The 14,332-nt window shown below is 33.8% G+C and overlaps 2 protein-coding genes across 3 annotated transcripts in view; both read left to right on the top strand.

The window, feature by feature from the left end:
• Window positions 1-5,943, top strand: part of zdhhc16a (zDHHC palmitoyltransferase 16a) — a 9,128-nt gene extending 3,185 nt beyond the window's left edge. Inside the window, exons 6-11 of the mRNA XM_073834973.1 lie at window positions 2,464-2,597; window positions 2,906-3,010; window positions 4,437-4,513; window positions 4,606-4,729; window positions 4,841-4,911; window positions 5,000-5,943. Of these exons, the coding sequence (XP_073691074.1) occupies window positions 2,464-2,597; window positions 2,906-3,010; window positions 4,437-4,513; window positions 4,606-4,729; window positions 4,841-4,911; window positions 5,000-5,102 (614 nt within the window). The 3' untranslated portion in view covers window positions 5,103-5,943. The remainder of the gene's footprint in view (window positions 1-2,463; window positions 2,598-2,905; window positions 3,011-4,436; window positions 4,514-4,605; window positions 4,730-4,840; window positions 4,912-4,999) is intronic.
• A 1,019-nt stretch (window positions 5,944-6,962) lies between these two features.
• Window positions 6,963-13,423, top strand: ubtd1a (ubiquitin domain containing 1a). Of its 2 annotated transcripts, none has more exons than XM_073833885.1 (3): window positions 6,963-7,278; window positions 11,059-11,286; window positions 11,691-13,423. In XM_073833885.1, the coding sequence occupies exons 1-3, from the start codon at window positions 7,197-7,199 to the stop codon at window positions 12,068-12,070; spliced, it is 690 nt and encodes a 229-aa protein (XP_073689986.1). In that variant the 5' UTR covers window positions 6,963-7,196; the 3' UTR covers window positions 12,071-13,423. The 2 variants fall into 2 exon arrangements, with proteins under 2 accessions (XP_073689986.1, XP_073689987.1); XM_073833886.1 differs by lacking the exon at window positions 6,963-7,278 and adding an exon at window positions 8,714-8,928 and having other exon boundaries at window positions 11,691-13,422.
• Window positions 13,424-14,332: the final 909 nt, after the last annotated feature.

Below are 14,332 nucleotides of genomic sequence, written 5' to 3' on the forward strand. Positions count from 1 at the left end.
ATTCAGACATTCTAACAACTACAGAGTACTTTTTCTAAAGTAAGTGAACCTGCCAAACACAACAACAGGAAGATGCCAAAATACCACTCACTAAACCTGTCCATTTGAACTGGACTGACCGAATATCTACTGTTTGTATCCATCATAAAATGAACATACATATGAAAAATACAGCAAATACATACTATATCTGTTGATGCTGGTGCTCAAATGTGCATAAACACCACTGACCCTTACAAGATCCACCTCTATGGGTGAGCATCCATTATAAAACACTCACAAGACATTCATTTTGACAACTATGCAAATATTTTGAAATTTCACACAAAAATACTATGGATCAGAGCCCCGAAAGCATGACTAGTTCATGAATCAACAGCGGACTTATGCGTGCCTAGACTCCGATATGCAAGAGTGTCATTGTTACTATTACTCTTATCGTCTTTACTTTTACATTAGTGCGAGGGTTTGTTTCATGCAGTCAAGAGATGAAGTAGAGACCCGTTTTTCCGCGGGGGTATAGGTTACTTTTATGTGGGCTTTTGCTGGTGGGAGTGGGACAAAATAACATACATTTCTGCAGGAGCGGGACAAAAAAATCAGTCCCTTGCAGGTCTCTGATGATGTTTGCGTGCCGCGGTTAAAAGTTTTGAGCCGCCGTTCAGTCTGTATTTAACAGTGCGATGAGGCTTGCTGCGCCGAGTCCAAAGCAATCAATCATAGAACACGAAAGAGGCCGTGCTTTGACCATTTTAGGATAAAATTTAAGTTAATTTTAAGCCGTCTCGCGGGCCACCGGTTGAGAATCCCTGCTCTATGTGACTTTCTGGACACGCCCCGGTCTCTGTAGTGTTGTGATAGTCTACGTCATTCACGCAGCAAAAGTATTGTATGTCTACTAATAATTATAAAGAAATAAATCGGGATTTACCGATGCAGATATGTTAGAAACGATGCATCGCGATACAAATGCCAATTTGTATCCGATGCGCACTTTTTAAACCGATGCATCGCATCGTTAACGTTTTAAACCGATGCACCGAGTGAATCGGGGAATCTTCCCATCCCTAGTGCACATGATCAAATTTTCTTTTATGCCAAAAATCATTAGGATATTAAGTAAAGATCTTGTTTCATGAAGATATTTTGTAAATTTCCTACTGTAAATATATGAAAACCTAATTTTGATTAGTGATATGCATTGCTAAGGATTTCATTTGGACAACTTTCAAGGCGATTTTCTTAATATTTTGATTTTGCACCCTCAGATTCCAGATTTTCAAATAGTTGTATCTCAAGCAAATATTGTCCTAACCAAACAAATCATACATCATTGGAAAGTTCTTTTTATTATATTGGAAAGCTTTCAGATGATGTATAAATCTCAATTTAAAAAAAAATGACCCTTATGGCTGGTTTTGTGGTCTATGGTCTGTTATCATTTATCCACACTCATGTTGTTGCAAACTTGTATATGCACAGGTTGTATTGCATTCATTCAACAGTTTTCAGAATAGATTTGAACAGTTTTTAATGATGACTTATAAAGCTTTAAAAAAAAACTACTGTGAGCTATGAGTTTGCTAATTGATGGCATATGCTTTTGTTCAAGCCATCAGCTCACATTATTTGACCTTATTTTTCAAATAACCATGTTTACCAACAGAAGTTCTTGTAAAAAACTACTTTGCCTATGATTCGGAAAAAGAAAGCAGATTTGCCTAATAGACCACTTAAGTCCCCCACTCCCACGAAGCACTGCAAATGACATATTTAAGCAAATCTCCTACACTCTCAAACTACTTAAATATTTGTATAAATATACATTTTGCAATAAACATTAAACAAATTTTTTTTTATATACAGTACTGTGCAAAAGTTTTAGGCCACCAGTATTTTCACTAACAAAAAAGGTTTTAAGTCAGTTATTTCTATCTTTTGTTGTAGTGTGTCAGTGGGAAATATCAGAAATATACATTTCCAAACATTCATTTTGCCATTAATGTGTCTAATCTAGTGTTTGAAGTCTGACAACAGCCAGTGCTCCACACAGAGATCTGATCTCATCATCATGCAGTCTGTCAGGAATGACATGAAGAAACAACAAACTGAGACAGACTAAATCCAGAAGAACTGTGGCAACATGAGATCAGATCTTTGTGTGGGGCACTGGCTGCTGTCAGACTCCTTGTCCAAACTAAAATCTCACTGGATTATTACAATTAATAGCAAAATCAGTGTTTGGAAATGCAAACTGATATTTCCTACTGACACACTACAACAAAAGATAGAAATCACCGAATTAAAACCATTTTTAGCTGGTGAAAATACTAGTGTTCAAATAATTTTTGCCACCATTGTATAAACTAAAATGAAATTTAGTGAGTTATTCCTTTAATAACCCAGATGCACTTCATAATTTTCCACTTCTGTGAAGATAAGTCCTTAATTATTTATATCCAGCTTGGCTTAACAACTGTGTTGGCCATTACAATCATCGTTACTTCTTCTCCTTTTGTCTCTTTTTGACTCTGGGCTGCATGTATTGTAGCGTCAGCGGTCGCTATCTGTTTATCGATGCATACAATGCCATAGACGTAAGGCTTTGTTTTTTAATACAGTTGTTGTTTTGTCTTTGTCTTTGCTATTTTCCATTCAGTATAACTCAGTCTTAGTATCATAATATTTTGAATCTTTCACTTGTTCTCAACTTTTGGAAAACACCTCAGTGGGTGTTAATTTTTTCTCTACTTATTCTAATGAATGAGGTGTTTTTACACCCCTTAAGATAGTGTTTATCTCCTCTTTTTCTGAACGGTTGTGTCTCTCCTGTTCTCTTTCTGTTCTCAAAGTCTGGGGTAGTGGGCATGTCTTAACTGCCAGCTGTCTCTCTGCCATTCCATAGCAATTCAGACACTTGGAAGCGGAGAAACAGGGTGTTCCGGTGACAGGGATTGGGTTGCTCATCGGCATTGTTCCGTCAGAAGGAGTGGCTGGGAAGGGAGTACAGGTGGCTCAAGTCGTTTTTCCTGCTGTCATTAGCTTTAGAGCTGTCATTTTTTGTTTTCTCAATCACTGTTCATTATTTAACACTCCTTAAACAGAATCCTATGAAACACCAACAAATTATTTCTGATCTTCTTTATCCCAATGCTAACAGTACACATTTAAATAAGTATTACTGACTCTGCCTTTGTCACAATTGGATGAGGGGGGTTTACTGGTGAACTTCAGACTTTTTAAGCTCTGGTACAATGTGGCATACTATAATTTCTATTTGGAGCAATGAATTAGAAAAGTTTGCATGTGTAGTTTTTAGACTAATGTTTTTAGACCAAATCAGCATATCAGAATGATTTCTAAAAGATCATTCAGCTTTGCTATCACAGGAATACATTTCAGTTTGAAATGACACTACCAGTAAATTTTTTTATGTTTTTAAAGAATTATCTTCTGCTTAGCAAGCCTGCATTTATTTGATCCAAAATACAGAAAAAGCAGTAATATTGTAAAATATATATATCTGCTATTTAAAATAACAGCTTTCTATTTGAATATATTTTAAAATCTAATTTATTCCTGTGATCAAACTAAATTTTTAGCATCAGTGTCACATTATCCTTCAGAAATCATTCTAATATGCTGATTAGCTGTTTTAAGAAACGTTTTATTATTATTATTATAATCAATATTCAAAACAGTTGAGTAATTTATTTTTTCAGGATTCTTGGATTAATAGAAAGATCCAAAGATCAGCATTTATCTGAATTAAATGCTTTTTTAACAATTATACCATTCAAAAGCTTGGAGTCGGTATATATATATATATATATTTAATTTTTGGGGAAAGAAATTATAGAAATTAATACTTTTATTTAGCAAGGATGCTTTAAATTGATGTTTTTTCATGTAATGTTACAAAAGATTTGTTATTTTAGATAAATGCTGTTCTTCTGAACTTTCTATTCCCCAAAGAAATCTGAAAAAATTCTACTCATCTGTTTTCAACATAATAATAAATGTATTTTGAGCAGCAAATCAGAATACTAGAATGATTTCTGAAGGATCGTGTGACTGGAGTAATGATGCTAAAAATTCAACTTTGAAATCACAGGAATAAATTACATTTTTAAATATACACAAATAGAAAACAGATATTTAAAATAGTAAAAATATTTAAAAATTGTACTGTTTTTGCTGTACTTTAGATCAAATAAATGCAGGCTTGGTGAACAAAAGATACCTTTTTTAAAAAAAACATTAAACATCGTACTGTTTAAAAACTTTTGACTGGTAGTGTATATTAAAATAGAAAACAGTTGTTGTAAATAACAATATTACAGTTTTTACTATATTTTAATTGCATAAATGCAGCCTTGGTGAGCATTATTCTCTATATTATGAATAATATAAAATATTTTTGCTTTTTCCAACAGGAGGTTTCGCAACCTCCATACACCTACAAAGACAGAATGTTTCACAAGAGTGTCATCTACATGTGGGTCCTTACAAGGTACATCTATTCTTTCCCTGTGGCTCCAATACTGGTTTTGCTATTTCTATAGACTTTCATCTTTTGTTATGTTTGCTGTTTTTTTCTATCAGCACAGTGTCAGTCGCCCTAGGAGCTCTTACATTGTGGCATGCTTTACTTATCACCCGTGGAGAAACCAGCATTGAACGTCATATAAATGGCAAAGAGGCCAAACGTTTGGCGAAACGAGGAAGGGTAAGGGTGTATTCAGACTATTCAAAATCAAAATCTTGACTTTTCGAACTGTTTACATAGGGCTTTGTCTTTCTTTCTTTCTCTTGTTTAACCTTTTCTTTCTTTCTAAAGGTCTATCGAAATCCTTTCAGTTATGGTAAACTAAACAACTGGAAGGTGTTCTTTGGTGTCGAAAAGAGAAGGTGAAATTAGACATTTTACATACTCTTTCTAATATTTTGCAGTCTGTAAGCTGTGATTTTAATGTAGGTCATTATAATGTCTTCACAGTCATTGGCTGACACGCGTTCTCCTACCTTCTGGACACTCACCATATGGTGATGGACTGACATGGGACATTTACCCTCTTAAAAAAGACATGATGCCAGTCTGAGACATTAAAGACTTGTCTGTTTTAGTTGGCGATGACCAACATGCTCATCAGGGTGAGTCTCACCCGCTGTGCCAAGGCTGAATGCAGAACCAGAGCCCTGGGAACATGGGAGTCTGCAGAGCCCAGATTTAGACAGTGATCTCACTGGATGACTTTTGCTCTTTCTGGCTAAATGAAAGGGCTGCTCTCCAAAAAAATACCATGCTATTTTGGATGTTTCTATCAATATTTTGTAATGAAATCCATCACAGTTGTCTGTGCGATCTATGGAGGATACTGTGCGTAAAGGGATAGTTGAAAATGGAAATACTGTCGTTATTTACTCACCCTCAAGTTGTTCCAAAGCTGTATGGGTTTCTTTCTTCTGTTGAACACAAAAGAAGATACTTGATATTTTACAGAATGTTGGTAACAGTTGTGGTAGCCATTGAGTTACATAGTATGAAAAAATACTATGGAAGTCAGTGGCTTAATATATACTATAAAATATACTTTTGTGAAAGAAAAAGGTTTGGAAAAACTTGAGGGTAAGTAATGACAGTATTTTCATTTCATTGGGTGAACTATCCCTTTAAAGCAGGATTTGTAGCCATGTGGGGCTTAATCTTTGATTATGTAAATATTATTTTTAACTCATTATTTATGTCACTTACAGTATCATTATTTAAATGCACTGAAATCCAATACTTAATTTCCAAAGTCAACCACATCTAAAGAAACTTGCCTAGAGTTTTATTACATGTTAAATAAATGTTTTTTAACAGCATTTGTTGTTTCATCATCTATAAATGCATCACTGTGCGTTAAATATATTACTGCCTTTAGATGGCAGTGTACAATCATTTCACCATTTCATATTGTTTCTTTTCTACCAGGTCAGTGGTGATTAATAGCAAGTAACTTTTATTGTTGTAACAGTATGTTGCAGCGTTTGGGAAAATATAGATGAAAATACATTTTATTTAACATTAGTATACACTATGTTGCCAAAAGTACTGGGGCACCCCGTTCCATCTTTGTTGCCACAGTTTTGTAAGTGCCTTTTTCTGTTCTAAAGAAGGGGTGTCCTAATACTTTTGTCCATATAGTGTATATACAAGTCATTGGTGTTTGGTGATGAGTGTTTGGCTCAAGGTCTGCATTTAAAGTCACACCAGGGGGGTGTTCCATAAACCAAGTTTACCAAATAAGTCAGGCTTATTTCAGTTAGTCTGACTTATTTTGAGCCAAATCAAGTGACAATAAGTCAGACTAACTGAAATAAGCCTGACTTATTTGGTAAACTTGGTTTATGGAATACCCCCCCCAGAGGTGTTTAGCTGATATTGGGACTTTGCTTTCTCCAGACCAGTCAATTTCTTCCACACTGACTGAATTAATCATTTCTTATTGAACCTTGCCTTATACACAAAGGCATTGTCATATTAGAAGGTCCTATCAAAACTGTTGCTGTAAAAGTAGAAGCACACAATCCCCTAGCCTAGAATATAATTATATGCTTAAACATAAAGATTTGTATTCATGGAAATTACTAAATTAGTCAAACCTGTTTATTAGAAGTACAGCCAATACTTTTGGCAATACAGTCTATGTTTGAGAATTGTTACCCCCTGCTGTTTCTCAGCAGCACTTCAACAGATTTCTCGGCGTGTTCACGATAATGTGAACGAGCGCCCTCTAGTCGCATGTTTTATTAGATTTCATCGTTTAGGATTCTACACTGGTTTATTTTTCTTTACGGATTTGAGTGTGGACTACATCGGGAAGTATGTGTGTGTTGAACTTAAAGAATAATTAAATATCAAGTTTAGATTTGTATTAACTGTCCATTGCTGCATTAATGTGAGGTCACTGATCAGCTTAGTCAGACATGTCGACTCAGCGGAATACAACGGGTTTGTGTCTCCCCCGCGGACAATAATGCATCGAATAACTTTAAATAACAGTCAGCTAGACACAAACTTTCTTCTGCAAAAACAATATATCATTTGTTAACGTCACAGACTAGGACTTTTTACATTTTTGGATCCTGCAGAAATGCATTTATTCGGGCATTCGGGCATCTGAGGCTTGGTCCTGATGTGGGTTTGAGTGATGGGAAGTTGTTTTGGAGTGGTACGTCAAAGGTCTCACCTGTCCTCCAGGAATGCATCCAGATATAGCACCAAACGAGGAGGTAAGACTTGATCTGTCAAGGAATCCTGTTTGCAAATAGTGCATAAGCTATGGTGTTCCTAGAATAAGCAAACTCGTTTGTCCTTTTTGATATTTTAGAGGATTTATCATTGTAAAAAGGCAAGATCTGGGTAACTTCTCTATTATAATAAAGGTTTATTATAATAGAGATGAGAATATTATAATTGCAAGGTTAATTAGTTAAAATGTCATGGACCCCCAAATATGACCATTTGCATATATTTCCATCCATAAATTTGAAAGGAATCTATAAATTAATATTAATGTGTTTTAATTTGTTTAATTTTTAAATATTAGCTTTTATTCAATTACATTTTTAGTACTGTACTGTTATTTATTTTTATAAATACTGTACTGTTATAAATGTTATATAAATTTATTTATTTCGATCTATTTTATTAAGTTTTATTTATTTTAATATTATTTTATTGGTATTTATTTATTTTAAAATGTTTACTCTATTCATATAAACTTTTCCATGCACTCCCTTGTGGCCCCTCTTAGATCACTAAAATAGTTAAAAACCTCTAATTAAAAATGGGCATCGGGTAAATTTTCTTTCTTTTACAAGAACAGAACTTACACTATCAAACTCATAGTTCCTGCATGATTTCTTAAGTAACCAACATAAAAGAAAGTATCATTTTTCCTTGAATAACTTAATTTTAATAGCACAACGCAAACAAGACTGACATGATATTATATGTGACCCTGTAAAATCAAACCAGTCGTAAGTAGCACCAATATATTTGTATACCAATATATTATCGATGCCAAAAATCATTAGGATATTAAGTAAAGATCATGTTCCATGAAGAGATTTTGTAAATTTCCTACCCTACATATATCAAAACTTTATTTTTGATTAATAATATGCATTGCTAAGAACTTCATTTGGACAACTTTAAAAGCGATTTTCTCATAGATTCCCATAGATTCCAGATTTTCAAATAGTTGCATCTCAGCTTATCCTAACAAACCATACATCAATGGAAAGCTTATCTATTCAGCTTTCAGATGATGTATAAATCTCAATTTCAAAAAAATTGACTCTTATGACTGGTTTTGTGGCCAGTGTCACTTATTGGATATTACATAAACTTGTTGCCTTCTTAATTGTTAACAGTTCTTCCTTTACTTAGAAATCCATTAGGATTGGGACATCTTAGATTAGATGTATTTGTGGAATTGCTTGGATGCACCTGCTCTGGACAATCCTGGGATTTACAGTTTATTTTTGACTCTCGACCTGGTCTAAAATAGAGGCGACTGGATTAAGTTTGTTGTTAAAAGTCACTCATGCATCTAAACTCAAGCCAAGAAGGACTATTTCTTGCTGCCAGAAGCTATCTTGGTGATCAGCTTTGATTTATATTTGTTCGGTTGTTATTTTTAGATTCATAAATCAGGTGATGGGCGTGTACGTTTTGCAAGAAACTGGACTAAGCTACTAGCTGACTGTCAGAGTTTTGCTGTGACTAAACATCTTGTAGCTCCGGGCATGTGGAGTTGATTGTCATAGGAGCGGCTCTTCAATAACTTTCCACTGACTAGAGGAAATAAGTCATTCAGACCATGGGAGTTGCAAACTCAAGAGACTATCAACCAACGATAACAGTTGTGCTGAAAAGTAAGTAGCTTAAAGCACACAATTACTACCAGATTGGATAAGATTGTTTAGAGATACTATTAGAACTGCTGAGGTTGTTGATATACAGCAGCCTTCTTATTTTTTAGTACAAGACTAAATCTAAAGAAATGTTTGGCAGTTTTTGATCATGCTAGGACATATTGTTTTGTTTGAAACCATTTCATACCTGTTCTGTCACACCAAATTGTTTTATCCTGATTCGTCCTGCCAGTGGAAGCCAAATTAAATAAGCATTTTAATCTCATGTATTTAGTAAATGAATGTTTTTGTAAATCTGCAAGATGTCAGACGGACTGGTCATGTTTAGTTTGTTTAGAGTCAGTTTGATTTGCATGTGGCATTCGGTATTACTTTAAATGTTTGTTAAATGTGGACTGTATAAGTCAGTGTGCTTTTTTACAGTCTTTGTTTATCAGAAGAATTCATAATGGCAAGGTGAAGTGTAGTAATTAAGGCTATATGGTTTGAGATTTGCCCATTTTTTCAAATTTAGACTGAAAATGCTGACTGTTGCAGTGTTTGTTTTGTGGTGTTCTGCTCTTGTAAACTCTCATCTGACTAGGAGTGATGCATGATGGGAAGGGTGCCACTAAATCCTGTTTTGCATCACCCGATTAAGTCTTTAATCTCAGATACTATAAATAATTTGTTGGTTTTTTTTCCTCCCAAGAGCAGGTTTATTACAATTGTGATTCATATGTTTATTTTAAAATCTGTGCTGTGATCTGTGCTATCTTTTGTTTGTATACAAAAGATTCAGCGACTTATGGTCTGAGCCAATAGCCTTCAAAGGGATTTCCCTTTGGCCTACATGAGCTCTTCGTCTTTAGCTGACATTGAGCCTGGCTGGCTTGACTGTTGGGAATTATGTTGTGGTTTAGATGCTGATTTTTACTTCGTTATTACATTTGATCCATTTACACTCCCAGTCAAAAGTTTTGGAACAGTAAGATTTTTAAAAAAAGTCTCTTTTGCTCACCAAGCCTGAATTTATTTGAACCAAATTATAGCAAAAGTCGTAATATTAAAGCAGTTTAGAATAACTTAAAAATAACTGCTTTCTATTTGAATATATTTTAAAATGTAATTTATTTCTGTGATCAAAGCAAAATTTTCAGCATCAATACCCCAGTCTTCGGTGTCACATGATCCTTCAGAAATCATTCTAATATGCTGATTTGCTGTTCAAGAACCATTTTTAATTATGAATATTATCAATATTCAAAGCAGTTGAATATTTTTTTAGGATTCTTTGATGAATAGAAATATCCAAAGAACAGCATTTATCTGGAATAAAAAAGCTTTTGCAAATCAGTAATAAAATGTTGGAGTCAGTATAATTTTTGGGGGGTTGGGGGAAGAAATTAATAGGAATTAATACTTTTATTTAGCAAGGATGCTTTAAAGTGGTCAAAAAGATGATAAAGACATGTATGTTACAAAAGATTTCCTCAGAGAAACCTGAAAAAATTCTACTGTCTGAGCTGTCTTCAACATAATAATACTAATAAATGTTTTTTGAGCAGCAAATCAGAATATTATAATGATTTCTGAAGGAAATGTGATTATGTGTAAAGTAATTCAGCTTTGAAATCACAGGAATGAATTACATTTTAAAATAAATTCTAATAGAAAACAGTTATTTTAAATAGTAAAAATATTGCAAAAATGTACTGTTTTTGCTGTACTTTGGATCAAATAAATGCAGGCTTGGTGAGCAAAAGCGACTTCTTTAAAAAAACATTAAAAATATTACCATTCAAAATTTTTTGACTAATAGTGTAGCTTCATAGTTGTTTTACAAGAAAAGTATTTATTAAATCGGCATGTTGTTGTGCAACTTTAAAGAGTTGTTACACGTCATAGAGATGCTTCTAGCATGGAAAATCTGATTCTTGGAAAGGTCCACTGAATCTCATTTGGTCAAATGCTGTGATGTCACATACACTATGTAAGACGTATTTGTTGTCCTAGCTCTTTAACAAGAAGTCAGGATCCTTTTTGCGAAACAAGATTTTTACACATCACCCGGATACATCGGTCTGACTACTTAATGCATCTCTAAAAGACCAGGTGACATTTCTACATTTATGTCTTTTTCTCTTGTAGGACGCAATGAGCCTCTGAAGAAAGATAAGCCCAAGTGGAAAAGTGAATATCCTATGACGGAGGGCCAGCTGCGCAGTAAAAGAGATGAATTCTGGGACACGGCCCCAGCTTTTGACGGCCGTAAAGAGATCTGGGACGCGCTGAAAGCTGCAGCTGTAGCGATTGAATGTAACGACCATGAGCTGGCGCAGGCTATTGTAGATGGAGCCAGCATCACACTGCCTCATGGTAAACATTTAAACAGCATTTTAATATACTGATCTAGCGAAAATGCTTCTGTTTTGCATTTTGTGTAATACAACTTTTTTTCTCATAAAATTATATTATAGTCTCATCTGGTAGTGTAATTCGATTTGTTTAGCAAACATGCATTAAATTGATCAAAAGTGAAAGTAAAGACATTTGTAATGATACCAAAAATATATTTGTTTCCCTATAAATGCTGTTCTTTTGAAATTTCTGTTTCTGTTTGCACAAAAACATCAACCATTAAACATTAAGAAGAAGAAGAAAAGTGATTTGAGCATCAGATCAGAATGTTAAAATGGTTTCTGAAGAATCATGAGACCTAAAGACTGGAGTAATGGCTGATTAAAGCTAAAGTAATTTAAGGTTTCGATTTGCTCTTTCAGGGTCCCTAATGGAGAGCTATGATGAACTGGGGAACCGCTATCAGCTCCCTGCATACTGTTTGGCTCCTCCAGTCAACCTGGTATCCGAGTGCAACGATCATAATGTGTCTGATCAGTCTGAGCAACAGGAGAAAGAGAAGGAGTTCCAATTAAAGGTGCGTCTCTCCACTGGAAAAGACCTTCGCCTCAGCGCCACAATGGCCGATTCCATCCGTCAGCTAAAGAAACAGCTTCAAATTCAGGAAGACATTGATGCTGCCAACCAGCGCTGGTTTTTCTCTGGAAAGCTACTCACGGATAAAACACGTTTACTAGACACCAAGATGCAGAAGGACTTTGTAATACAGGTCAATGTTAGTCAGCCCATTATTCCCAACTAAACACAAAACTTTGAACTGGGTCTCAATGAACTCGCACCATACGAATGCTTTATGTCTCCATTATATTAAGCCACTGATCAGGTTTAAGTCAACACTTGTCCTTTTCAAATTTGAAGCGCAAACATTTCTTCCAGAAATGTCTATTTGCTTAAACCTATATATACATGCAAATAAGCATGTGTAAAACTTTTAATACATTTCCACAATTATTGGAGCATATATTGACAAGATTTTGCAAAATCAGTTAATAAGTTTCTGTTTACTGTATGCTTAAAGGATTAGTTCACCCAAAAATGAAAATTCTGTCATTAATTACTAACCCTCTAAACTTGTAAGACCTTTGTTCATTTTGAAACACAAATTACAATATTTTTGATGAAGATGAGCTCTCTGACCCTCCATAGACAGCAAGGATCCTTCCACAAAGGTTGTACGAGTTTGGAGTGACATGAGGATAATTAATTACAGAATTTTCATTTTTTGGTAAACTATCCCTTTAACAATCTATAATTGTAGCATACTAAATTGTATAATACTAAATTAGATACCTTGCCTTCTTGGTTTTAATATCCCTACATATGTTGTGTGGATATTGATTTCCATATTCAGTGTGGTATCATTTGCCTTGATCCTTGATTTAGTCTGCTGTCCATTACTGAGCAGAACTAGTGTATGGATTTTTAAAATCTTAGGAGACTAATCATAGACTTTTGAGACGTAATAATTTTATGTTACATATCTGTGTTATCTGTAAAAAAACTGTTCCAATTCTGAAGTCATTTGTATGCATTTGTTTGTAGACATGCTTTTATAATTTATTATAGGAGAGACAGGTTATTTAATTATTTATAATAAAAAATCATTTTAAATTAATAAGATTCGTAATCATTTTTTGAGGTTATATTGCACCATTACTGCATATTGTAATGTTTCAATATGAAACAGAATTGCAGAATTTTGAATCTGGAGGAAAAATCTCACTGTGAACATTTCACAAGTTTTACGTAATTTGACTGATTTTTATACTGCGGCAAACGTGTCTTTTTTTATTGAATATTCTATTGACTGGCTTCGTTGACAAATTGGCTTAAGTGAATACAAAAGAAATTCTGTTAACGACATTTGTGGCATAAAGTCAATCACCACAGAGAAAGTTTATTTGATTTATTTTTTTTAAATATTATGTGATGGAATTAAAGAGCAATTTCATCAGCCTTTGTTTGTATGAGTGTAAATACCAGTGCATGATTTATTTTTAACACCATGTTTTAATAAACCTATAAAGATATGTGTCTGACTGACAAACTCTGGGTTCTTTTCCTAATGTTAATTTATCATATGTCCTGTCATGTTTAAGTAAGTCAACCTTTTTGTCATCCTTTTAAAATTAATAATAAATGTGATCCTGGACCACAAAATCAGTCTTAAATAGCAAAGGTATATTTGTAGCAATAGCCAAAAATACTTTGTATGGGTCAAATTTATTAATTTTTCTTTTTTGCCAAAAATCATTAGGATTTTAAGTAAAGATCATGTTCCATGAAGATATTTTGTACATTTTATATCGTAAATATATAAAAACTTAATTTTTGATTAGCAACATGCATAGCTTCATTTGGAATATTTTAAAGATGATTTTCTCAATATTTAGATTTTTTGCACCCTCAGATTCTAGATTTTCAAATAATTGTAGCTGTATCCTAACAAACCATACATCAATGGAAATCTTATTTATTCAGTTTTCAGGTGATGTATACATCTCAGTTTAAAACCCTTATTTTTGTGGTCCAGGGTCACATGTAAGATAAAGCAGGTTGAAAGTATAATACATTTTATATGAGTGTCAGTCCATGCTGGAATTAAGGGAAATGAAAAAGTAGACAAAATCATCTTTAAGAAAGAACAACCCAAATATAAAAATCACATTTAGTAGAACAGATGGAAAACATTTAACAGCAGGAGAATGTAACAATAAATGGCATAAATATTTGGAATATTTTTTACAAGATACAAGGAACAATTATCGTTTTATCACATTTGAGAATGGACGTAAAAAAATTATTGGTACTTACATTTTATGAGGAAGCATTGTTTATGTGATGAATCTATGGAAGTTGAGACGGCAGAACATGTTTTAGTGGTATCTCCTAAACGTAAAAGAAAGGAAAGAATTCATATTTCAGGATATAATGACTTTAAAATTCATTTTACATAGTGGCCCAGGAGTCGGAATAATAAAACGGTTCAAAATTCAGTTTGATA

Source organism: Garra rufa, chromosome 2 (assembly GCF_049309525.1).
Source record: "Garra rufa chromosome 2, GarRuf1.0, whole genome shotgun sequence".
NCBI lineage: Eukaryota > Metazoa > Chordata > Actinopteri > Cypriniformes > Cyprinidae > Garra > Garra rufa.

What these genes read in the sequence shown, in the direction of transcription:
- ubtd1a (XM_073833885.1), top strand. Translation starts at nt 7,197, where the DNA reads ATGGGAAGTTGTTTTGGAGTGGTACGTCAAAGGTCTCACCTGTCCTCC. An exon ending in ATATAGCACCAAACGAGGAG is followed by an intron (nt 7,279 to 11,058) that starts GTAAGACTTGAT and finishes TTTCTCTTGTAG; the next exon opens with GACGCAATGAGCCTCTGAAG. An exon ending in CAGCATCACACTGCCTCATG is followed by an intron (nt 11,287 to 11,690) that starts GTAAACATTTAA and finishes TTGCTCTTTCAG; the next exon opens with GGTCCCTAATGGAGAGCTAT.